Here is a 27,809-nt window from a genome sequence, read left to right as displayed (position 1 = left end):
ACACACTAGCTCATATTTACGAGCAGCAAATTAGGACGCACCGCAAATTTATCTCCACGAAGAATAGAAGTCAAACACACACTGACACTGGGAACACACACACACACACACACACACACACACTCTGTGTTGGAGTTAATATGCTCTATGAGGTAGAAAATGTAGTCGCAGAGTGAGGACGAATTATACTGACGGTAATGTACTGCCTCCGTGTGTGTGTGTGTGTGTGTGTGTATGTGTGTGTGATTTACGTGCTGCTGGCAGCTCTGTCTGTTAATCTGATGCGAGTCATTTGCGCTGCTCTCTCTCAGGTTCATCTTTGCTTTAAAGCAGCTGCTGCCTTTAAACACTCTTCATCACCTCTGTTCACACTCTTCACCTGTTTCTCTGCACACAATCATCTTTTTATCAGTTCTCATAAATAAAGACAAACATGTTGTCTTCACACCAACAGGAGAAGATCAAACATGCTGCAGATGCACATATCAAAAATCCAAATTAATGCTGCAACAGAAGTCCGATTTGCAGGAGCGGTGGAGTTCGCCTGTGCAGTTGTTTAAAGTCAGATGTATACAGTGAAGTAATGACTGCTGAGTTTTTATTGCCTGCCTTTGTTTAGAAACTACAGTCAGTACAAAGGCAAAGAATTAAAAACATGAACACAGATTTATGTTCAGTGAGATCAGCTCAGTAACACCTACGCAGACATGAGCTGGTCTTTAACCTGACCAAGCCCATAGGGTCAGAGCAGAGCCCGTCTCTGCTGATTCACAGACTTATGACACCAACATAGCACAGAAAAAACTGTCTGAAGGTTTTATGTGGTTTCATTCTCAGATCTGACATACTTCAAGAAAAAGACGCCTTGAGACACAGTTAGAAACTGGAGAGGTTTATGGCCCAGGGGCTGAATTGACATGAAGAAATATAATGCAGTTTGTCGCTTGAAGTGACTTTTTTGGTCTTTAAAAAGCCAAAAATGACTGAATATGAAGACAATATGAGCAGAGAGTACAAACATGCTGAGGGACTGGCTGTGTTAGTTCAGTGACAGAGTCATAAACTCATGTGTACACGTATGTCTGCACTTTGATTTAGTTAAATACAAACACAATGACAGCAGAAGAGCTGCCACATGCACAGAGAGGACCAACGTTTTTATTTGGTCGTTCAATGACAGGCTTCAATCTGTGTTCACATTTGCAGTTTTGTCTATTTGACATTTAAAAAAACAAGCAAAATATTTTAGGAAATATTTGTGCGTGTTTTCTTGTTTGTTTGTTTTGTACTACTTGAACACTAAAGTATCTGTCCAATGAGATGACAGTGGCGCCTAGCTCATTTAAGTTTGAGACCCCCGATTTATGGGCAGTAATATACTTTAATAAGCAGCAAGGCTTCACAGAGATTAAATAGGAAACAGCTGCTGGATATTAAAAAGCAGCAGGCAGGTAGCATAAAGGAGGGGCTAAGTCACAGAGAAGAGGGGCAACCAATCATCATATTGTGGCGAATCCACTTAGCCAAAAAAATGGATCGGACATCAATTGTAGAAACGATAGTCTTTATATAGGTCTTCAAAAGGGGAATGTACATCAAATAAACTGCTCGACATCAGAGCAACATATAATGGCTTCCCAAAACTTTCTTTGCTAGCTAAAAACCTGAGTAACTTTCATCTGCCACAAAGGATTCTGGGAAACGCAGGTTTCTAATGAAATACCTGTTAAATGCTCCCCTTTAGCAGAAAATTAAATCTATAGTTAACAGCTCTCACTAAACATGTGGCTAGCAATTAAATCACTTACAAAATAACCAACATGCTGTTATCAAACAATAAACTGCAATAAAGTTACAACACATCAGTCAGTGTATTCGATCATAACCTCTAGTGCTGGCAGAACATGAGAGCAGAGATTATCCAGGTTCTGTCAGCAAACACCAGCCAGCATCCACAGACTGTCAACAGACAGAAGCAGCAGCTCACTAACAGCTCAGCGTTTGCCTGACCGACCTGCTGAACGTTCACTTTTCTCTTAGAAATAAACGCCAACCGTCAGCCGTCTGATTTTCATTCTGTGCAGCCTGAGTCCAGCTGCTCAGAGAAAGCTCCATAACTTCACTTCACGTTAATCCGAGGGTTTAAATTTAAGTAGGAGACTCTTGAACCTGGCACCTCTGACTGCAGGTGCTTCCTGTTGTTTGCTGCTTCTACAAGTCAAGCACCACAATCGGACAGTGAACCAGTACTGCTTCTGATAGTTTGCTTTCTGTGTTTAAAACATATTCAGTATCATAGAACTTTGCTCATTTTTGACTCACCTTTGTTACCTTTGTGATCTTTGCTAGCACACATCGCCAGAGCAGTGATCGAGCAGCAGATATGCTGACCCTGACTCTATAACCAAAGACTTAAACACTGATCATCAGCCTGCAAAGGTATTCATCCATTTATCCATCCATCCATCATTTATCCAGTTCAGGTTGGTGGGAGCTTGGGCCAGTCTGAACAGAGCGGTCATCTCGAACCCAATCATCAATCAATTATTAGAGAAGGTGTGTCGTTTTAAAAAGAGCGTACAGAGGAACGAGTGTTTGTTTCTAGAGACGATTCTGAGACTGAAGCTGAGCGTGTCTGCAACCTCAAGGGTCAGCAGCAACAGGAAACTACACCATGCGATTAGCCTGATGAATCCACTTCACTTGACTCTTGAGGCCTCTGACTTTTGTTGTTATTGGAAACTAGAGAAGCTGTCAGGCAGCAACATAGTGCTCTGCGTGTTCTTAGCGTGATTCCAGTGAGCTCTGACTGTGTCCTTGTCTTGTTCTCTCTTCATCTTCCTGTTTATTTATCTCAGTTGTTGTTTATGCGTCCTTGGAGTGTTTACTAAGTGCTGTCAGAGCGTTTGTTAGCGTGTTGTAACAGCACTCTCTGTATGTTTTAGTCATGTTCTTTATGTCAGTTTTAATTAGAAAATGATCCCCAACAAGCTGCATGACAAAAACACACCAGCAGAACCTAACGAGCAGCATCAGAGGTCCACACCCTAAACCCTAACCCAGACCCTGCTGTCGTCTTGTAGTCTGCTACTGTGTCGGGGCTGCAGGCACAGTTTATATAATACCAGTCTAAATTTAACCACTGTGACACATCGACTGCTGTTAGGGATGGGAATCGAGAACAGTTCTTGTAGAGAGCCGGCTCCCGGTAGTCTAATTCCATGGAATTGTTAGTCTGCCTACCGAGCCCGCTTATCGATCCTTGCACTCTCGCTACAATCAGCTGATTTCAGTTCTGTGTCGGTGGAAGAAAATAGTGGCGCCGTCTCCAGCATCGAAATGGATGTTATATTTTTATTACACAAAAGATGAGATGATAGAGTGAAGACTGCTCCAGAACAGAAACAACTGTATTAACTTAATGCAACTTCGGTTCTTTGCAAGAGCCTACATAGACAGCATGCTAACACTAAGCTAGCCAAGAGCCCAGAGTGATGTTAAGCTGAGTAAATGCTGACCCCAGACCAGCACCATGATAACGTGAGCTGCTGCTGAATTTCAAGAGGTAACAAACTGATGAGCAGTCAGGCTGCAGCCTCCGTTTCTACCTGTTCATGTTTCTAAAGCAGAATCACTTTAAAGTCTCTTTGTGCTGGTTTCGATCTTTGATTTGTGCTGTCGACTTTATGCTCATACATAAACACTTGGAGAAAGATCACGTGTGTCCCTGTAGCCCGTAGGTTTAGATGGTTAACTGGTGATTATGAGACAGTGTGTTTCAGATCATTTTACAGAGTAACATGAAAGTAATATAACGAGTAGTATAATGAATGTCTTTCTCCTGGGTGTAATTAGGTAACGTACTGCATTACTTTCAAGAAAAGTGTTCTGTGTAATAATTACATTTTTGAGTAATGACCCAAAACTGATCACAGCAGAGAGGAAAACACCTCCAACATGCACAAACATTTGATCACTCAGTATGTAATTAATGTGCATGAATGTAATGTCTTTGATATGCTGCTTAGAGATGGTGGTGGCTCTCAAAGTGGAGCCAGTGAGAATTGGTACGGGAAGTGAAAAGGAACTGAATCCATAAGCGATTCATTATGGAAACTGAATTGCTAAATCTTATCAATTCTCAGTCCAACTGCTGTGCTTTCTGTTTATGTGGTGTTAACTGCTCTGCTTGTTGAATTAAATGTAATCTCAAGACTCTGACTTTTCCTTCAATTTGACATCTTATCAACTCTGATTGGGATCAATGTTTGTAAAAAGGAAAAGAGATAAAAGAATAAGATTGCAATAATTTACAAATCATACAAGGGCTATTTTTATGGAAAATAGTCCAAAGACAACAGGTCAACATGTGTCTTATCACATCCAGCAACATTCACCAACATTCACCAACATCCAGCAACATTCACCAACATCCAGCAACATCCACAAACAACCACAAACATCCAGCAACATTCACCAACATTCACCAACATCCAGCAACATTCACCAACATTCACCAACATCCAGCAACATCCACAAACAACCACAAACATCCGGCAACATCCGGCAACATCCACCAACATCCGGCAACATTCACCAACATTCACCAACATTCACCAACATCCAGCAACATTCACCAACATTCACCAACATCCAGCAACATTCACCAACATCCGGCAACATTCACCAACATCCGGCAACATCCACCAACATTCACCAACATCCGGCAACATTCACCAACATCCAGCAACATTCACCAACATTCACCAACATCCGGCAACATCCACCAACATTCACCAACATCCGGCAACATTCACCAACATCCAGCAACATTCACCAACATCCAGCAACATCCAGTCACATTCACCAACATCCAGCAACATTCACCAACATCCAGCAACATGTTGCCGGCAACATCCAGCAACATTCACCAACATCCAGCAACATTCACCAACATCCGGCAACATCCACCAACATCCGGCAACATTCACCAACATCCAGCAACATTCACCAACATCCAGCAACATGTTGCCGGCAACATCCAGCAACATTCACCAACATCCAGCAACATCCAGTCACATTCACCAACATCCACCAACATCCAGCAACATCCAGCAACATTCACCAACATCCAGCAACATTCACCAACATTCACCAACATTCACCAACATTCACCAACATCCAGCAACATTCACCAACATTCACCAACATTCACCAACATCCACCAACATTCACCAACATCCGGCAACATTCACCAACATCCAGCAACATTCACCAACATCCAGCAACATCCAGTCACATTCACCAACATCCAGCAACATTCACCAACATCCAGCAACATGTTGCCGGCAACATCCGGCAACATTCACCAACATCCAGCAACATTCACCAACATCCGGCAACATCCACCAACATCCGGCAACATTCACCAACATCCAGCAACATTCACCAACATCCAGCAACATGTTGCCGGCAACATCCAGCAACATTCACCAACATCCAGCAACATCCAGTCACATTCACCAACATCCAGCAACATCCAGTCACATTCACCAACATCCACCAACATCCAGCAACATCCAGCAACATTCACCAACATCCAGCAACATTCACCAACATTCACCAACATTCACCAACATTCACCAACATCCAGCAACATCCAGCAACATTCACCAACATTCACCAACATCCAGCAACATTCACCAACATCCAGCAACATTCACCAACATCCACCAACATCCGGCAACATCCACCAACATTCACCAACATCCGGCAACATTCACCAACATCCGGCAACATTCACCAACATCCGGCAACATCCACCAACATTCACCAACATCCGGCAACATTCACCAACATCCAGCAACATGTTGCCGGCAACATCCAGCAACATTCACCAACATCCAGCAACATCCAGTCACATTCACCAACATCCAGCAACATCCAGTCACATTCACCAACATCCAACAACATTCACCAACATCCAGCAACATGTTGCCGGCAACATCCAGCAACATTCACCAACATCCAGCAACATTCACCAACATCCAGCAACATCCACCAACATCCAGCAACATCCACCAACATCCAGCAACATTCAGCAACATTCACCAACATCCAGCAACATCCGGCAACATCCAGCAACATCCAGCAACATTCACCAACATTCACCAACATCCAGCAACATCCGGCAACATCCAGCAATGTCAAAAATAACATCGACCAACATCCAGCAACATCCAGTCACATTCATCAACATCCAGCAACATTCACCAACATCCAGCAACATTCACCAACATCCAGCAATGTCAAAAATAACATCGACCAATATCCAGCAACATCCAGTAACACCCAGCAACATCCGGCAATGTCAAAAATAACATTGACCAACATCCAGTAACATTCACCAACATCCAGCAACATCCGGCAATGTCAAAAATAACATCGACCAACATCCAGCAACATCCAGTCACATTCATCAACATCCAGCAACATCCAGCAACATTCACCAACATCCAGCAACATTCACCAACATCCAGCAATGTCAAAAATAACATCGACCAATATCCAGCAACATCCAGTAACACCCAGCAACATCCGGCAATGTCAAAAATAACATTGACCAACATCCAGTAACATTCACCAACATCCAGCAACATCCGGCAATGTCAAAAATAACATCGACCAACATCCAGCAACATCCAGTCACATTCACCAACATCCAGCAACATTCACCAACATCCAGCAACATTCACCAACATCCAGCAATGTCAAAAATAACATCGACCAATATCCAGCAACATCCAGTAACACCCAGCAACATCCAGCAACATTCACCAACATCCAGCAACATCCGGCAACATCCAGCAATGTCAAAAATAACATCGACCAATATCCAGTAACATCCAGCAACATCCAGTAACACCCAGCAACATCCAGCAACATTCACCAACATCCAGCAACATCCGGCAACATCCAGCAATGTCAAAAATAACATCGACCAATATCCAGCAACACCCAGCAACATCCAGCAACATTCACCAACATCCAGCAACATTCACCAACATCCGGCAATGTCAAAAATAACATCGACCAATATCCAGCAACATTCACCAACATCCAGCAACATCCGGCAACATCCAGCAACATCCGGCAACATCCAGCAACATCCGGCAATGTCAAAAATAACATCGACCAATATCCAGCAACATTCACCAACATCCAGCAAATTCTGGAGTCTTAATTATTTTTGTAAAATTGTTGAATTATTTTCCCGAGCAATCACATTTCAAATGTTGTTATTTTCACTTTAATTTTAGGTGTTTAATGACGATTTGTGCATTCTCTGTCTCAACTGTTTTAAAGCTGAGCTGTACTCTGTGTGTGTGTGTGTGTGTGTGTGTGTGTCTGTGTGTGGTCAGATGTGTTTGGGCCTGTCGCTCTAATTATCACGAAATGCTGGACAGGTTTTTGCTAATTAGCATCTGCGGCTGGTTTGAACATTGAGCTAATTAACAGCTATTATGACTCTCTATCACACACACACACACAGACACACACACAGATTGCTTTTTTATAGTCAGAGACAGAATGTGTGATTTGCACACTTATAAGGAGTCGTGTGTGTTTCAGTGTCAGATGGCATCACAGGCTGAAGAACTGAGTACCAGCTGTTACAACACACACACACACACACACACACACACACACACACAGCAGTGAACATTCAGTCCATTCAGGTCAAGGAGATGAGACGCAATCCAGATGTGTCGCAGCTGTGTTCAAATCTAATGTAAAGTCAGAGTCACGTTTCTCGACAGCAGAAAAATTCTGAAGGAAACTCACAAGTTTTTCATCTCAGTGAGGAAACCACAGTTTCCACTATGAGTTTCTACTCTTCAGCTGTCCAGTTTCAGGATCCTGGTCCAGTCGCACTAACACAGCATGAAACCTGCCGTGGATCAGAAACACAGACTGATGTTTGTCATCTGACAGAAATCTGATTTATCCCGAAGAGTCCGCAGGTCCTCCTACGGCAGACAGACGGGGTCAAACAGAGCAGCAGGAATATTCAGACTCTGACATTTTACTGCTAAACAACTTAATGTCAGCTGTCAATCACTCACTCTCACTCACTCTCTCTCTCACACACACACACACACACACACACACACACACACACACTGGCCCTTCCTCAGTGTTCAGACTCCGATGTACAGAGGAGGAGGTAATTAAATGAGATAATGAGGAGTCCATCAACTCTCTGTTCACAGTAAATGAAAACAGACAGCTCCTCCTCCTCTGTTCTTCATCACAGGAGGAGGAGGAGGAGGTTATTAACAGCTGGACCAGCCTGGGATCTCTGATTCCTCTGCTGTCCATGAACACGTTTACCACACAGAACAGGCGCCATGTTCTTTGTAAGAAGTAGTATGTTTAAATATTCTGAGCACTGAGCTAACGTTTAGTAGCACGGGCTCTGACCAATCACACACCAGCTTTGCACATGGACCAATGAAATGTCAGCAGGTGTTCTGTTTTCATAAAGTCACCTCTTGTTAAAATTCAGAAGAGGAAATTTAAGAAGAGAGGAGGGATGAGGACCTTCACAGGAAGTGACATAACAATACCACAGAATGTGAAAGTTAGGACACAAATATCTCTTAATATTAATACATCTAAAATCCCTAAATACACATATATTTATCATGAATTATCCGACATCTTTTTATGCATCTGTGTCCTGATTTATTTTGATGGTAACAAAGATCACTGAAAATTTCAGACTTTTATCTTTAATAATTTTTGAGATATTTATGTTCAAACGTTGCCTCAGATATGTAAGCGTGACACCTGTGTGAAAGTGGCAATTTTTCAATAAACATCTGTAAAAGTATTTTTACGCAAACTGGAAACAGTTGAACAGAAAATGTTCTGGAAATCAGCTGATTTAAGACGGAAGTTTTGATTTATCAGCTGACCATTACAAAATAGATTTGTGCAGCAACTTGTTGAATTTCTAAGATTTAATGTACATGTGATGGTTTTATGTGCTTACAGTGACAGTCGCAGTGAACCAAACACTGCAAACGTTTCCAAAATAGGAAAATGAAGGTCAATAAAAATCAATCCTGTGAGACCAGAAGAGACAAGATGCAGTGGAAACATCCCCCAAACCCTCCAACCAAAACCAACCAGCAACCACAACAGCAGCAACAGATTCCCAGTTCTTCCTTTCTGTGTGCAGCTGGCAGAAGTGACATCAGAGGAGGTAAAACCCTCGCCGCTGTGAGAGACGGCTCGTCAAAACTCGTTAACTCAAACAACAAAACACAAAATGAAGCACAGAAACGTCACTCTGACTGTGTGCGTGTGTGTGTGTGTGTGTGTCTGTGTGAGAGAGCTTTGTACCTAATTAGCCTGTCTGATGCAACGTAAAGCTGAATCCTGAAATACCAACAGAGTGTGTGAGGCGCAGCCATGAAACCACACACACATCTGTTTTTTTAATTGATAATCAATAGGGACGTGTCTCTACCAGCAACACTTACTGATGATCAATACTCTCTCACACACACACACACACACACACAGGAGGAGACACCTGTTAAAAAGCAATTAGACGGAGCAGATCTGTCTCCCCTGAATCTGTATCCTCGTAACAGCAAAGGAGGACAGAAGAGGAGAAAAGATGAAGACGAAGATGAGAGGAAGACTCTCCGAGTACTGCAGGAGACGAAGAGGTGAAGAGGAGGTGAGGAGGAGGAGCAGTTTGTGAGGATAAAGGGGAGAGGAGAGATTTAGTTGTAAAGTCAGTGAGCGTCTCCTCGATCACAGCGTCTGATGTCTAATGATGAACAAGACGATCAATACGTCACCTCTAACTCCTGACAGGGGCAGCGCGCGCACACACACACACACACACACACGCACACACACAGACACACACACGCACACACACAGACACACACACGCACACACAGACACACACACACACGCATTCACAGACACACACACACACACACACACACAGACACACACACGCACGCACTCACAGACACACACACGCACGCACTCACAGACACACACACACACACAGACACACACACGCACGCACACACAGACACACACACGCACGCACTCACAGACACACACACACACGCACTCACAGACACACACACACACAGACACACACACAGACACACACACAGACACAGACACGCACTCACAGACACACACAGACACGCATTCACAGACACACACACACACGCATTCACAGACACACACAGACACGCATTCACAGACACACACAGACACACACACACAGACACACACAGACACACACACACACACACACACACACACACACACAGACACACACACACACACAGACACGCATTCACAGACACACACACACACAGACACACACACGCATTCACAGACACACACACACACACACACGCATTCACAGACACACACACACACACACACGCATTCACAGACACACACACACACACACACACACACAGACACACACACGCATTCACAGACACACACACACACACGCATTCACAGACACACACACACACGCATTCACAGACACACACACACACACACACACGCATTCACAGACACACACACACACGCATTCACAGACACACACACACACACACACACGCATTCACAGACACACACACACACACGCATTCACAGACACACACACACACACACACGCATTCACACACACACACACGCATTCACAGACACACACACACACACACGCATTCACAGACACACACACACACACACGCATTCACAGACACACACACACACACACACACACACACACACACACACACGCATTCACAGACACACACACACACACAGACACACACACACGCATTCACAGACACACACACACAGACACACACACACACAGTGAGAGTGGGTTTTTCTGCTCCTGAGTCGAGGCTCGTATGTTGGATAACAAACATCAGTCACATGATTAGTTTCATCTCCGAGTGTCTCGTTTGATCCAACAAACTGCTCCGCCCCTTCCTGTGTTTGAATCATGCTTTCTGTTACAGACTTATTTATCCAGCACCAAATCACAACAGTAGCTTCAAGGTGATTTACGCTGTAAGGCCCCACAGTAACAGCTCACAGTCAGTTTAAGAAGCCCTGACCTGCAGACCACAGCCCAGGAGAAGGAGTCCATCTTCAGAGTTTACTAACTTTTTAACACAAAGTTCGACCCCTCAGCTTTGCTCGCTGTCACGTCTCGTCTTTCACAGCGTTTGGATCTTTAAACACACTTCGTTGTCCTAAAAACACAGATTTGGACTTTTCTCTGTCATAATCTGTTCTTTTTGAAGAAGACACATACATGTTTTCAGATGAATTAATCGGAGTTGTTGGTAATTGAATGATTATTTCCATATTAACATCAAAGTGTGTATACGCACAGCTAATACACGTAGGTGACTGCTGTGTGTCTGACACTTTTATACAAATCCTGGTTAATTAGTCTTTGTTTATTTACCTGCCCCCCCGCCCGCGCCCCCAGGTGACTCTGCCAGTCAGCCATATTTGCGCTTTCTGTGAACGGCGTGTTCGGCAGCGAAACAGCAGCAGATGGTGTGTTCAGGGTCACACTCTCCACTCCGTGACTGTTTCCCAGGAAGAATAAAATATTCAGCTACACTTCATCTCTCCATTGACTCCCATGCATTCATACATTTAACATTTAGCCGGCCGCGGCCCTCTGGGGGCCCAAACATTATTCTGCTGTCAGTCACCCTGAAACACGGCCAGTAATGAGATTCCATCCAAAACCAACCTGCAGCATGAGAGGGAAATCACACCTACGCCCGCTAAATGATTGACAGCCCATCGTCCTCCCATAATCCCACGCTGCAGACACCAGAGACCCTCACAGACGGGAGATTGTACCCCCCCAAAAAATTTCTCACATCAGGTATTCAGAGCGAGAGCGTGTAAAGATGAGAGCTAGTTCCATCACCACCATCATCAGCAGCTACAAACAGGCAGACAGATCGACGGCGAGCTTTTTAAAGATGTGAACGTGACTGAAGATCATCGCATTAAAATGTTCTCACAGTCGGCGCTCAGAGGGGGATCGTCCCATCATCGATGACCCTCCAAAGCTCTTCACTCAGAACAAAGAGCCAGACGAGGTTCAGCCTGTGGGCTGGGCCCATTTGGAGGCCGTGAGGGGAAATAACCTGCACAGAGTAATGGCTTACCGACGGGAACGCCACAGGATGCCTGACGGAGGAACAGTGGGCAGAAATCAGGTCACTGGTCTGAAACTACGCCTTCAGAGGATGAAGCAAAAACATCTGGGAGGGGAAATGTTTGTGCAGGTTCTCCGTCATCCAGGTCTGGATTATTGGACTTGACTCAGAGGTCCAAAACTAAGTGATGATCGCAGAAGTAAAAATGTGAATCGCTGCATGCAGGAAGCAGGAGGAAGCTGCAGCTCTGCATCCTGTCAGACGGTCGTCATGTTTGCAGATGATGCGGCGCTGTTCGCACGTCTGAAAGCTAATGGCTAAACGTGACACAGGTATCCTGCACCGATGGCTGCGTTCACCGACAGCAATAAAAAAACTGACTCACGTCATTGTCTCTTTTATATTACAAGTTTACTGAAATGTGCTGTTTTATATAAAAATGAGACACATTTAATAACAAGTTCTCGTTTATTGACACGTCACAGTGAAGAGTGTTTTTCTGTTTCATAGCTGTTTTAAATCAGCTTTATTTTATGCAGCATTTCTGTGCGCACACGTACGAGTGAGGAAGGAGCTACAGTCTGCGTTTCAGATTTCAAAGTGGCAGAAAGAACACGTTAAACAAAGCAACTGTAAAATTCCTGCATATGTTTTATTATTATTATTGTTGTTGTTGTCCAGCTTCTGTCCTGTATGCAGAGTCCTAATAAACTAAAAGCAGTATGATCCATAATTATGAGTGAATGCATTCAGGATATTTTTTATATATTTTAAACGTTTGCTTAAAAATGGAAGCTGGAAATGAAAAGAAGAGATTAATTTATTCAAGTACATTTTCTAACCTTTAATGAGCCACAAAAACAATCATGAAGTTAAATGTAAAAATCTGTGCGTGTTCAAAGACTTTAAACCCGTGGCTGCATCCTGCTTTTTTTTATGAATCTTCCGACTGCGTGTCTGCTGGCTTTACTTCCTGTCTTTGTCCTCCTTTCCTTTGTGACGGCCCACCCTGTGCTCACTCCGTTCACCTGTCAGTTTTTTGGTGCATTTCTCTTTTCTGCCTCCTCACAGTTCATTTTTGATGTTCCTTTCTTGCACTTTTGTGCACTGTTTATACACCTTGTAAATTAACGCTTATCTTTAAAGCTGCGTTCAGCTTTTCATTTTAGGGTTTTTTTTTCAACAACACAAACAAAACAAAAATAAGCTAAAAAGCAGATGTTTGTGTCTTAGAGCAGGTCGACATGCTGACAGAAACCAGCGCTGGGTTCTGGAGTGAAGGAGAAGAAATGAAATGCTGTTGTGTTAGTTTTCTTGAAGTGAGAGCGAACGAATCGCAGTGTTTGTGCTCTCTCTGCAGTCTGACCCTGACATGTTTCCTGTTCACTGGACGCCGCCAAAAACACAGGAGACCTTCCCATCATGCATTTCAGCTGGCAGAGAGAGAAAAAAGAGCTGCTGTAAAAATCACCACTTCTCTTTTCAAAGAGCTGCTGCAGTCACATCCATCCCTCCATCCATCCATACTCCCCCCTCCTCCGTCCACAGCCTCAGAGAAGGAAGAGGGGGAGGGAGGACTGAGATTAATACTCAGGAGGAGGACAAGAGCTGAGGAGAAGGAGGAAGAGGAGGGGGAGGTGAAAAGAGAAGAGCATAGCGTATGATTCCTCATGGGAGGCCAGGAAGGAGGGGAGGGGGAGGAATCTGAGAGGAGGATGAAGAGGAGGCGCAGGCTCAACCACATCAGCCCAGTAGCTCTACATGTCATCCTGTTTGAATGATGTAAAGCTGAGCTGCATTTAATGTTCACCTTTCATTAGCCCTTAAATTCACAGAGCTACTCAGCGTGAATCGCGCTCCCACCGCACATAATCAGCACGTTCGTGTCACAGCTCAGTTCACTTTTATTGATGTGGCACCAACAGTCACCTCAGGGTGCTTTACACTGTAAGGTAAAGCCCCAACAACAATGAGCAACCACTTTGGCGACAGTGGGAAGGAAAAACTCCCTTTTAACAAGAAGGAACCTCCAGCAGAACCAGGCTCAGGGAGGGGCGGGGCCATCTGCCACATGGAAACATGATTGGACCCAGCACGAAACCCTGAGGAACGCCAGCATGAACCTTACTGTGTGACACATTTGTTACAACAAGCTTCATTCATACTGTGCTGTTGTGATGTCACTACACGTATGCTAACCTGAGACTGACAAAGGTAACTGACCAACACACAAATCCAACCTGCTGTTTCTCACTTTGTGTGGCACCAAACCGCCTCTTCATCCAGGTATGAAACCAGCAGGTGGATGAACAGACTCACCTGAACGCAGCAGATCAGCTGACGTCTTTCATCACATCCTGCTAATAACCGTCATGCAGGGGGCGCTATTCAACCTGCAGCTCCTCCTGTGTCTGTGACTCGGCTGGTGCTCTCTGATGACTGATCGAGAATCTGCCGCTCGGGTACGTAAGAAGGCTGACAGGAATGCGCCGCGTGTCGTCGGTGTCTATTTGTCTTTCTTGCATCTGCTGCATGTTTGTTTGCGTGCTCGATGTTAGAGCGAGCGCACAAACAGTCTGACAGGTGTATGTGAGTGCGTGATGCTTCGTATCTGTTACCTGTCGATGATGACGGGGTCTGACGGCGTCTCGTTCCTGTTTCCACAGCTCTTCTTATCGCAGCAGCGGCTGACACGCACACAGAGAGACAAAAATGAAAGCAGACCCGTCAGTCACTGCAGTGCCTCGTATTTCTTTCAGACAGCTCAGGTGAGACACCTGCACACGCCCACTCTGTATGCAGGGAACAGGCTCCATCAGGGCACGAGTCACCGTGGACGTGAGGATACCGCTCTCAAACATCAGGACTTTTATTTGAAGCAGAGAAGAAGAACTACTCAGATCTGGTCGGTGTTTCGCGGCCTTACCTGCACATGATCTCGTGCGTCAGCAGAACTCGGCACATCTCAGGGTTTTTGTCCTGGCCTTCATAGATGATTGCCTGCACACACAAACAGGTAAAGTGAAGATCACCTGTTGCGCTTCATCATGGCCCCGCCCACTGGCCTGCAGCAGAAACAGCTCCATTAAAGCCGGTTTCATTCGTCTCAATTAGAGCTCATTATTAGCGATTAGCCTGAGTGAGAGAGGAGCGGGACACAAACATTTGATCCTCTGAATGTTTCATTACAGCTGCAGCCTGCAGATATTCACATGAAACAGCTGGAACCAAACGCATGAAACGCCTCTCTGTCACGGCGAGCCGGCTGACGGCTCGCTCGTTAAAGCGCGCTAATTGAATGAGTCGTAGGATTCAAACGCTGCTGCTGCTTTTCATTAGAGTCAAACCTGAGTGACCCGGCTGCTGATGGAGCGCTTCTCTATCACACAGGGACCACGCCCATCAGCGCCTCCTACAGACCACAAACGATCCTCGGTGCTGATGGAGCACGCCCCCCCCCGTCTGGCCTCAGCTATGAGCCTGGCTTTACTCGGACCACAGAAACCGACAGGGGACGTAACAGTGTCCATCTTTTCCAACCAGTCAGGAGGAGCCTGATCGGAAAGGAGCAGGCGAGCGTGACCGCGCAGAGCTGACAGACACGTGCTCGCCACATTCCCGCCATCGTTTCAGACGATGAGGAAACTGCTCAGACGTGAAGGCGGCAGATGGCAGTGGCTCCTCACTCTCTCCGATCACATGTTTACTCTGGAAGTGGCGTGCTAGCACGAGTCTTTAACAGCTGATTTATTGACACTCAGAGACAAATGCAAACAAGCTGTGACACGACGTTAGATCAATCTCTAATAAACTCAACACGGCGGCAGACCGAGCGCCGTCACTGCTCCGAGTCTCGGGCGCTAGTTTTAACTTGGAACCGTCGAACAAACGCGAGCAAAGAGAGAAATAAACTCTGTGATTAAAGGTTTTCAGTCTGCGTTTGACTTCAGTGGCTCAGAGTCCTGTTTGAGAAAAACCTGAAATATATCTAGGAGGAGGAGGAGGAAGAGGAGGAGGAAGAGGAGGAAGAGAAAGAGGAGGAGGAGGAAGAGAAAGAGGAGGAGGAGGAGGAAGAGGAGGAGGAGGAGGAGGAAGAGAAAGAGGAGGAGGAGGACGACGAGGAGGAGGAAGAGAAAGAGGAGGAGGAGGACGACGAGGAGGAGGAAGAGAAAGAGGAGGAGGAGGACGACGAGGAGGAGGAGGAGGACGAGGAGGAGGAGGAAGAGAAAGAGGAGGACGACGAGGAGGAGGAGAAGGAGAAAGAGGAGGAGGAGGACGACGAGGAGGAGGAGAAGGAGAAAGAGGAGGAGGAGGACGAGGAGGAGGAGAAGGAGAAAGAGGAGGAGGAGGACGACGAGGAGGAGAAGGAGAAAGAGGAGGAGGAGGATGACGAGGAAGAGAAGGAGGAGGAGGAGGATGACGAGGAGGAGGAGAAGGAGGAAGAGAAAGAGGAGGAGGAGGACGACGAGGAGGAAGAGGAGGAGGAGGACGACGAGGAGGAAGAGGAGGAGGAGGAGGAAGAGGAAGAGGAGGAGGAGGAGGAAGAGAAAGAGGAGGAGGAGGATGACAAGGAGGAGGAGAAGGAGGAAGAGAAGGAGGAGGAGGAAGAGGAAGAGAAAGAGGAGGAGGAGGAGAAGGAGGAGGAAGAGAAAGAGGAGGACAAGGATGAGGAGAAGGAGTAGGAGGAGGAAGAGGAAAAGAAAGAGGAGGAGGAGGACGAGGATGAGGAGGAGGAGTAGGAGAAGGAGGAGGAAGAGAAAGAGGAGGAGGAAGAGGAGGAGGATGAAGAGAAGGAGGAGGACGAGGAAAAGAAAAAGGAGGAGGAGGAGGAGAAGGAGGAGGAAGAGAAAGAGGAGGAGGATGAAGAGAAAGAGGAGGAGGAGGAGGAGGATGAAGAGGAGGAGGAAGAGGAGGAGGAGGAGGATGAAGAGAAGGAGGAGGACGAGGAAAAGAAAGGAGGAGGACGAGGAGGAGGAGGAGGACAAAGATGAGGAGGAGGAGTAGGAGAAGGAGGAAGACGAGGAAAAGAAAGAGGAGGACGAGGAAGAGGAAGAGAAAGAGGAGGATGAGGAGGAGGAGGATGAAGAGAAGGAGGAGGACGAGGAGGAGGAGGACTAGGAGAAGGAGGAGGAAGAGGAAAAGAAAGAGGAGGAGGAGGAGGAGATGTCTATCTGAAACTCTGTCTGACACCTCGGACTGCAGCAGGAAGAAAAAGATGCTCTTATTGTGAAACGTCTGATTTTTCTGCTGGAGGTTCATTAATCAGATCCAAACAATAGTCACTGCCGTTGCTGTTATTGATCAGTCTCCTCTCGGTGCACATGCTGATGATCAATAATCTCACCTGTTTGGTCATGGAGTCGATGAGGCGGACGTACAGGTCCTGCTCCGTCCTCACTCCTGCACACAAACCAACAGTCAGGGTTAGCGTGAGCAAGCAGAGACGGGGCTGTGCCGCTCATTAAAACAAGCGCACCCACCATTACTGTAGAGCAGCTGCAGCTTGTAGTGGATCCCGTTGTTGGTCTTCTCTCCCGTCGGCTCCTGAAACAAAGTCAGGAAACAAACTGAGGCGTGGGTGCGTTTGGTTTCACCACCTGATGTGACCAAGCAGAAGTTCTGCATGTTTTAGTGCATTAGAGCGCGCTGGTGTGTAACTTTGGTGAGTCCGTATATTTCGGACCAGCGGACACGTCTGAGATGGCTGAACCTGCTGCATAAACAGAGGGGAAGATTTAACCAAGTCCTTGAACTGATTTACTGATTATTCTAACCACACGTTGTTTGCTTGATGCTGAAATGAAGCGTCAGCTCCTCCGTTTTGAAAACATCCAAACTTTTGGAAATCGGCCGTAAAACTAAACACACCTATCAGCTCTGTTTGGCGCTTCATTTTCCCTGTTTGGTGAATCGGGGCCACATTCACACTGGTCTGTCTGCACTGAGCCGGAGCTGTCGGGCTGATAAACATGAATCAACCTTCGGCACAGACGCAACTGTCAGAGGGAAAAACTGCTGCATTAAAATGACGCAAACTGCATTTTATCGTGTTTACTGTGCACACTACTGCCAAACACACCTGTCACAGGTGCTGTTGTCTATTATACCGCTGTGGACATGTTACGGTGCTGGAGCTGTGGTATCAGTTTGCGATAAACGAAGCCTGAGCTCGGGATGCGGAGCTGACGGTCTCAGCTGTCCAGATAAATCTGCATTTTTATTTAAATGTAAAAAATATGAAGTGAGGTTCAAATAAAAGCCACATGTGCGATGCTGATAAAATCAGCACTACTGTTTCACTGTGCTGGAGTTCAGCCTGAACGGCAGTCGCAGCGTTACGGCGTCTGGCAGAGGCTCTCCTTCCTGTCGGGATGCGACTGAGTCTCTAAAGTTCAGATTCCGTCTCTGTTCTCCGTCATAAGAATGAGAGTGTCTTTGATTTCTGTCTTTGCACACTGTGCGGTGTGTTTGTTTTATGTCCCAGCTCCTCCCCGCATCCCTCTGGGTCTCACCTTCTCCTTTTCCACAAAGTCGACGTAGGCGGTGCGTTCGATCTCAACGGGCTGACCCTGGCGGTCGTACAGAGCCAGCACGAAGTGGAAGAAATTGGACTTCCTCAGGTTGGACGGCGGCTGCTTCTCAAAGTGAGCGCGAGCTAACCCCACCCCGCTGAAAAGCAAAGAGATGGACAGAAATATAAAAGATGCAGGACACGGAGGACGAGGTCAGGTTTATTACTGCAGTCGTCACAGAGCTTCCTGCTCTGTTATTTCAGCAGGATTACAGTTTTCTTCAGTGTTTCTCTGTCACAGTAAAATATTTCACGTCTGGCTCATGTGCTGAAAAACAGCATATTACAGTAAAATGCACAAAGTGCTTTAAATCCAGGAAAACTTCCTGAAGATGAACAAGGTCAGAGCTCAGATTAGGACTTGCTGAAGAAAAACACAGGTCAGACGTGATTAATCGCAGCTTCACGCGGTCGTCAGGCCGAGAAACACATCACACATCCACCAAAAGTCTGAACAATCAACACACACGCTCAGTCTCAGCACAGACACACTTTAGTCTGACCAATTACACATTATACTGCAGTAATAATACAGCAGTGCATTATTAGTACTGTAGTAAAATTTGTGTTTAATTTAAATAAACACGTTTGAGTCGACTTTAAAAAGCTTCTCACGGGTGAAAATATCAGGTTTTCCTTGTTTCACGGCGAGAAGGTGACTGTGGAAAAACAAGCTCTGCACTAAAAAAAGAAAAATTCACATTTCATGAGTTTAATCATAATAAATCAGGTGAAACATTTCTGTTAAAATTAAACGGAGGATTTCGCTGCAGGAAAACCTACATGATCCAATTTATTCATAAATGTGTGAGGATAAAAATCTTCATCATTCACCAAACATGCTGCACAACTTTAAACAGTCACATGAACGCAGCTTCAGGCGTTTAACAACATGTTAAAGAGAGAAAATCAGATTCACACAAACTGTGAATCACATGCTCGATTTATTAATATTCATGCGAAGAAGTCAAACTGCAGCTTTGACCTCGACCGCAAACATCATCGGAATATCTCGCAGCGTTAAACCCGGACGGCGGCGCAGAGACAAACGTGCTTTCATAGAAACAACTCGTGCTTTTAATCTGAAATCTTTAAGGTTACAAAATGTTAGAAATGTTTTTGATGAGAATAAACTTGAATTTGTAGTTTATGTCATCATGAACTAAAATCAGTGTCTCAGGAAATCTAACGAGAGAAAAGAGTTTGTGCTGAGAATTTTAAAATGTTTCTAATAGCTTTTGTTTCATTTTTAAAATTATTTAAATGAATTTCCTGCAGATGTTCAGATGAATTTAATTCTTTTTGTTCGGACTATTTTTGAACATTAATGTTTGAACACAATGATTTTTGTGGATCATCCTGAAAAAACTTTGTGGTGTTTTCCATCGTTCTAATGCAGAAACAGATCCGACGGCTGAAGCTGCTAACGATGATAAACTGTGACGCTCAGCTGCAGGGCGAGCTCAGACCGCTGCCGCCGCCGACCCGTGCCTCATTTATTACACGCAGCGCTTTAACCCCAAACCCTCGACGCCATCCAGAGAAACATGAAGTCAGTCTGAGGAAAAATAAAACGAGCTGCTCCTCGGCTCAGAGAAACGTTTCACTTTGGGAAACAAACACAAGGAAAAGTCTTTGAGTCAAACTCTGAAAATTTAAAGATCAAATAGGAATTATTTGGATGATTTTTGATAAGTGTTTCCTCACTGTTTTTATTCACTTTAAATAACTCACATTTACAAAAACATTTTCCCTGTTTGTCTGTGAGCTGCAGGAATTTTCCTAAACTTCAGAAACATTTTAAAATCTTATTTTTAATCTGTCTGACCTTCAGAAACATCTAAATAATCCATTTTTCCCCTCCAGCAAAATAATAATTAGGGTTTTTTTTCTGCTGAAGATTTAAAATTAAAATCTTTTCTCTGAGCTGCAGATTTTTTCTCTTTCGAGTGAAATAAAACTGCTGTGGGACCGTTGGGACTACAGCTCCCAGAGTCCCTGCGGGGTGGCGGGCAGTTTACCTCTGAGCAGCCGTGTTGGCGTCCACCACACCGGCCGAGTGCATCCAGGAGCGAACGGCCAGCGGCTCCTCCTTCATGTTGGCCGTGGCCCCACGGGGCAGGTTGTCCTGGATCCCAAACATCTCAGGGGCCCGGATGCTGCGAGCGTCGCTGCTGCAGCTCAGCCGCAAAAACAAGAAGAAGAAGAAAAAGTCCAGCAGAAAAAATGTGATCTACAGGACGGAGCGAGGCTTCTGAACGGGCGACATTTTCTTCACCCGCACGTCGAGGTCTAAAACGAGGCGGCGAGGATGAAGAAAAACAAGGAGTTTAAAATTCTGCAGAACTTTTCGTCTGATTTGCAGATTTAATTCAACTTTTCAGGGCAGAAAAAAATCCAGTCTGCAAGTTTTTAAGAAGGTTTTTTTTTTATTCTTGATCATCAGTGACAGAAAAAAAGGCCGGAGGAGGAGGAGGAAACGAGAAAAGAGAAATAAAATCCTCAGAGGACGAGAAAACGAGGGGGAGAACAGCCGGGTCCGGACGGCGAATCAAGCAAAGTGTCTTTTTTCTTTTCCCCAAAGAGAGGAGGAGAGAGGAGGTGGGCTGGGATGGAGGGATGAGGAGCGGAGGAGAAACTCTCAGCCCTGCGGCCCCACAGGACTGGACGCCAAAACCCAAAAACCCCACGGGTCTTCCTCCTTGCTGCTGACGACATCACGGCGGGGGTGGGGCCTGGCCTTATAAGGACAGGAGAGGTGAGAGACGATGTGTGTGCGCGGGTGTGCGAGAGCAAGATGAAGAGAGGGAGGAGGGGGAGGAGGTGCCAACCAACCAGAGCCAGAGAGAGAGGTCTTGATCGCCCCATGCTTTCGCTCTCTCTCTCTCAGTCTGAACTGGTTTCTAGTTTATCCCATCACTTCGTGTGGTTGTGATGAAAATCCGCTCAGAGATCCAGTCCTTGTGGTCCTGGGTCTGTTATCAGACCCTGAGCCAGGTCAGCGGGTCCCTGATGGTAGCAGCTCAGGCCAGACGGAGGCTGAAAGACCAGACCGAGTTCAGACTCTCGTCCAGGGACGAGGTCAAGGTGGAACTATTCCTGACCCTGATCCAGAACCTGAACAGCAGTCACCAGGGTCTAGTTCTGGTTCAGCTTCAGGACCAGGTCCCATCCTCATGTTTCTAACACAGCAAGTGTCTTCTGTGGCTCAAGTTTGTGACCACTTCCTGCTTGCTCAGAGGGACCAATCTAAGTGGCGGCGGTACCGGAGGTGTTCGCTCACTGAAACCTGGGTAACGTGAAGCCGGCACAGGTGTTCAAACACCTGAGCTTAAATAGTCTCGTGCTCAATCACCAGGGAGCGCTGTGACCTGGACACAAATAGGTTTGGGCCTGTTTTTCCTGTCTCAGAGGTGACTTCAGAAATCCAATTATCTCTGAATCCTAATCATCTCAATCGATCATCTCCATCAGTAAATGTCCAATCGGCCGTCACGGTGCGTTCCTGCGTCCTGTGGTTCACTGAGAACAATCTTCAGTTGTCTGATGCTTTCTTTCACTTTTGTCTTTTGGCTGATTTTCATCACCTTGGTCAGAAACTTCCTCTGAGATGATCTGACTGTCAGACAAGAAGCGAGGCAGGTTTTTCACAGGCACTCCAGTCTTCAGGGGCGAAGGCCTCCGAGGCTCCGAGGGGTGGACCAACAAGCAGAGGAAGGAAAAGAGGAGGAGAGAAAACCCATCTGCACAAATGAAGAAGAAGAGGAAAAACACAAGGAGGAGAATTAAATTATTTCCAGGAAATTCAACGTGAAAATATGATGAAGAGGAGCAGAAAGGGAAGAGGAGAGGAGGAGCAGGAGGTGATCTTTCTCCAGGATGAATGTGAGTGATGAAAAAACAAATTGTAAATATAAATAAAAATTTCAGCAACTCATCGACCAATAAACGATCGGCGATAATCAATAATTATATTTAATAACAATTTATCAGCCTGCAGGTTCAAATTTAACAAAGTGAACAATGAACAAATGAGCTGCCGAGTACGGGCAGGCTGGGGGGGGTGGGGGGAGGGAGGAGGTCGCTCTTTTGGGACACATCCCCGAGCCGCTCGCAGGGTGAAGAGAAAATAAAGGGGGATGGACGTAAACACCCCCGCTGCTTCACTTCCACATCAGCTGATGGTTTTTAGTTTTTAATAAAAATAATTTTATGTTTTTAATTTAATTTTTGCTTATTCATCATCCTGTGGATGAACTGTTAATATGGACGTTCAGTAATTTAGACGCTCGTCTATTGTAATTACATTAGAGACAGAAAATGATCCTTTAAATGATATAAACACGAGAAAATTGAGTTTCTCTTTTTTTAAGCTGGAGAATAAAGAGCGGACTGATGGTGACGAGAGGAAAAAGAGTTGATTTAAAGCGAGGCTGTAAATGTGGGTGCAGAGGTCAGCAGAGACGCACTCCTGTTTCCACTGTGAGCTTTTATTTAAATGTGCTTTTATGATCTGATCTACATGAAGAGAAACTCGGTTAGGGTCCGAGTCCATTCATCAACCGCAGGCGACCGATCCTCGCGCGCTCGCGCTGATGGATGCGATCACTTATTCCCCACATTTGACTTCATTATTGGAGCGTCTGAAGCCGTGACAAAGGTCTCACCTCTCAGTGATCAGGTTTATCAACATTTTATCAGCTTAATGTTTTTGTGATTTTCTCAGAAAAATCATTTAAATGTAGGATTAAAAAAGTCTTTCAGCTCAAACAGATGAATCCAGACTGAAGCCTGAATTCATCTTTGTTTTTTGTTTGTGCCAAAATTAAAATTAGCTTTTGATATTTTCTTTGAATGAAAAATGTAACATTGCTTGTCTGTTTTATTTTATTTATTAATCTGAGTGAAATCCAATGATTTCACTCAGATTAGACGCAGATTAGCAGATGAGTTAAAATATGTGAATTTAATCATTTCAAATAAACTCAGATATGTTACCTCGTTTCTTCTTCTTTCTGCAGTTTTTCGTTGCATTCACTGCCGAGGCTCAGCGCTGCAGCGAGTGTGTGTGCGTTACAGCCCCTCTGTATTGTGTGTCAAGTGTTTCCTTTTGTGTGTGTGTGTGAGACGCTGGGAGCACTCAGCACACACACACACACACATTTGCATTTAAATAGCGACATCAACCAGCGTTCACGGCACAAACCGGCGGGTTTCCCAGATGTCACAGCAAAGTCAGATGGCCCAGCTGTCTCTCTCTCTCTCTCTCTCTCTCACACGCACACACACACACACACACACACACACACACACACACACAGCTGACTCTGTAAAAAACACTCATTGGTTCATTTGTTTAGCCAAAACTACAGCGGCAACTGAAGCTGCAGCCTGAGCCGGTCTGAGCTGATTTCACAGAGTGTTTAAACCGACCCGACTGAGCAGGTCAGATCACCTGAGTGTTTCCACCAGCAGCTCTCCTTTACAGGAACTCTGGATCTGTCCAGCTTCCTCCTGATCATCTAGACCCGTCCCAGGACCAGAGCCGGTGATAACACAGACAAACCTCTGCAGCAGCATTAGAAAGATGAATATAACGCATGTTTAAATGTGTCAGTGACGTCTAAACATTTTAACTCACCGTCTAAATTTCAGTAAATCGTGACGGTTCCAATTTTTCACACGTGCCAATTTTTGGTTCTTTCCAGTTTTGTTTCTGCTGCTTTTATGATTTTCTAAGCAGACGACTCTCTGCACACCTGCACCTGTGCACACATCAATACCTCAGTTTTTTCCAGTTTTATTTAAATTGTTATCGCAGGCTCATCTCAAAGATTCAGTTTTCCTCAAATAAAACATCTGCAAACATCTTACATTAAGTGTTTGTATTGGGATCTTACTACAGCCACAAAATAAAAGACCACGTCATGTCAGGTTACGTTGTCACATTTTTCCAACATTATCCTGACCTTGTTACCCTTGTAAAGTTCATTTTATCTTAAGAGACGTACGATTTCTGATCAATCAGCTTTCAGCATGATTTCTTCTATTTGAATGAAAAGAGACGAGCTCGGTGTGAACGAGCCAGTGGCTCGAGTCTGACATCAGCCCGCTGTGGATGACGGCGTCACCGAAACAGCTCCGAAAAGTTTGCGAAGACTCGGCTGTGCCGCGGTCAGTTTGAAGATGGGAATAAAATCAAAGACAATAATGTATTAAGCCTGACACTAAACCTGAGCTCGTATTGTCTCGTGTGCCTCACATCTCAGCTGATCCAGTCAACCAGAGTCTCAGCTGTCAATCAAACTGCTGACTGCATCTGATTGGATAATGGCTGACAGTTCTCCTTTAGGTTCTCAGTCACACTCTACCGGCTTCAGCTCGACTCCTCAGTGTCCTGTCATCACTGACATTACCCTTTATTTTTCATCCGCTCGTCCCCATTTCATTTTTTATGTGGGCTTTTTCTCCTCACCTTCTCCTTTCTCCTCACGTCTCCACTGTATTTTATTTCAATGTGTCTCTATTGTTTGACTCTACTGCAGGTACTGAGGGAGTCAAACAAAAAGAGGACAAAACAGGAGAGAGAGCAGAAAAATGGAAATAAAACGAGAGGAAACAAAGCGCTCGACCTTCAGCACCAAACAGAAAAACACTGTGTGTGTGTGTGTGTGTGTGTGTGTGTGTGTCTGTGTGTGTGCGCTGCTAAGGGATTTCCAGGCATCCCAGTTCAGGGAATTCCCTCCATCCCAGCAGAGACTTGGGTGAGCGAGGAAAGAGCGACACCAGAAGGAGAAAGCGAGGATACGTTTCAGCTGTGAGTCTCATGTAAAATGATTCAGAATAAAGTCCAAGCATCATTAAAGACACGAGTCCAACAGCAGAAACCAAATCAAACTCCACAACACGAGCCATTAATGGGAAAATAACCCCAAACTCACCTTCATCATCAGCTTGGTCCGTGATGAAGACTGCACAGATGAGAATGAAGCTGCTTTCTGCTACAGAGCAAAGACACTGATTGGTTTATTTATTCAGTTCAAAGTTACAAAAGAGAAAAAACAATAGAAACAGTAGAACGATGATGATGATGATGATGATGACACACTGAGCCTCAAAGCCTTGAACTAAAAGGAAAAACAGCAGAAAGAGGCTTCAGAAGATCCTAATCCTGTTAACAGGAAATAAGAGCTATTCATTATTATCATCATTATTATTATTATTATTGAAGGAATTACAAAGTGAAGCAGAGTTTCATGCAAAAAAACCAAACAAACTGTGATAAAAGAACAGACATGAATAATAATAATAATATTAAACACTTTATAATAACTGGTGTTAATAAACTACATCACATTGTTCATTTTTATAAATATATGATTGATTGTGAGGACACAAAAATGAATTTAGTGTTTAAGAGTGATCCAGAGTAGGGGTGGGTTTTGATTATCGATTTATTGATTAAAATCGATTCTAGCTTGGATAAGGTGATATCGATTCATTAAAATCCTGAATCGATTTTTAATATAAATTTATTTTGGCCGAAACGCCAGAATCTCAGGTTAAACCTCACAAAATTTCAACAACCACCAAACAGCTAAAACAGTAAATGAGAGCAGGAACACGGATTCTGCACAGAGACGTAAACACAAAGCTCGGACCCGCCAACGGATCAGAATCAGTGAGAATTCGCTTTTCTCACCCGACAGCACGGACACGGTCGGGGGTGAAAGCCAACAGCTCGCTGATTCTGATGCGTCGGCGCTTTGTGTTTACGCCCTTTTTGCGCCGATTCTGAAGCTGCAGGTTTTTATCTCTCTCCAAACAATATTGACTGAACCAGCAGCAAAAGAAGATCCAAACTACGCTTCACATAAACATCGTCATGGATTCACTCTGACTTTTGCTGTTTTGCTTCCACCACGATAAAATCACACTTCATGCACAGCTCTCTCTCTCTCTCTGTGTACTTCATGAACAGTTTCCCGTCTAAAAATCTGTTTTCTGCATTATTCGCTTACTTGTTACGCACAAGTCTACCGTTCTTACAGCGCTGTCGGCCGCTGTTTTTTCCTTTTACTTACTTCTGAAAAGAAAGCCTCATTTCTGCTGTTCAATACTGAACAAATTTAAACTTTTTAAAATTGCAAAACGCTGTGTCTCTAATCAAACCTCTGTAACTTTGCTCTGCTTCACTTCAGCAGCATCAGGTAACGTTCATATGTTGATTAATGGTTTTCTTTTTCGTTTTTGATCTACTGCAGAATATTTTTATAAAATCCAAGGCCAGGAAAATCTCCTTCATGTTTTTCTGTGTTTTATCCTCAGTTACTTTGACACAAAGGCATCTGCTGTGATGCTCACACCTTTGATAAAGTGTCAGCTTTCTTTTTATAGATATAAAAATATGGAAATGTACTGATGCATGATCTGAATTATAATATTTCTGACTGTCTGAGGCAAAATTTCCCCGATTCAAATCAAATCAAATTGAATCGAATCGATTCGGGACCTTGTGAATCGGAATCGAATCGATTCTAGAAATCAGTGACGATACCCAGCCCTAATCCAGAGGAACTATGATGCGTCCAGCTGACAGAGGTGGAGACGAGATGGTGTTACATGAAAACACAAAGAACACTTTAAAGCATGAAGAGGACGAGCAGCTGCTGTGCAGGGAAGCAGGCCGGGGACGTTTCCTGAAACTGATGTGTGAAGGACTGTGGAATCTGATGAAGACATTTCATTGACTGACTTTTAATTTCAAACATTTAAATATAAATAAAGCAAAATAAAATTCACTGCAAACAGAAAAAAACCACACACTGTCTCCCTGTTCTTCATCCCTTACTCTCCGTGAAGACTCCTCTTCAAATTTTAAACAAGCTCAAAGTTTAGCACTAGAACACAACAGTGTGGCCATGTTGTTCACGCAACATCGAAATAAAACTGCAGACAAAACATTTGGAAACATAACCTGA

The 27,809-nt window shown here is 44.8% G+C and overlaps 1 protein-coding gene across 6 annotated transcripts in view; it reads right to left on the bottom strand.

Moving 5' to 3' along the window:
- Positions 1-26,172, bottom strand: part of LOC134633513 (transcription factor COE3-like) — a 74,882-nt gene extending 48,710 nt beyond the window's left edge. For 2 of the 6 annotated variants that reach the window (XM_063482338.1, XM_063482341.1), the window contains exons 1-6: positions 20,850-22,770; positions 18,770-18,926; positions 17,738-17,801; positions 17,602-17,657; positions 15,184-15,257; positions 14,876-14,944 (exon numbers count right to left, since the gene is read on the bottom strand). In XM_063482338.1, the coding sequence (XP_063338408.1) occupies positions 14,876-14,944; positions 15,184-15,257; positions 17,602-17,657; positions 17,738-17,801; positions 18,770-18,926; positions 20,850-20,971 (542 nt within the window). In that variant the 5' untranslated portion in view covers positions 20,972-22,770. Of the gene's footprint in view, positions 1-14,875; positions 14,945-15,183; positions 15,258-17,601; positions 17,658-17,737; positions 17,802-18,769; positions 18,927-20,849; positions 22,771-23,826; positions 23,908-25,769 lie in introns of those variants that run through there. The other 4 variants (XM_063482342.1, XM_063482343.1, XM_063482339.1 and 1 more) reach the window with 3 other exon arrangements.
- Between the last annotated feature and the right edge of the window lie 1,637 nt (positions 26,173-27,809).

Source organism: Pelmatolapia mariae, linkage group LG8 (genome assembly GCF_036321145.2).
Source record: "Pelmatolapia mariae isolate MD_Pm_ZW linkage group LG8, Pm_UMD_F_2, whole genome shotgun sequence".
Classification (NCBI taxonomy): domain Eukaryota; kingdom Metazoa; phylum Chordata; class Actinopteri; order Cichliformes; family Cichlidae; genus Pelmatolapia; species Pelmatolapia mariae.
Note: the sequence above shows the minus strand (reverse complement) of the source record. Positions and strands in the feature narration are given on the sequence as shown.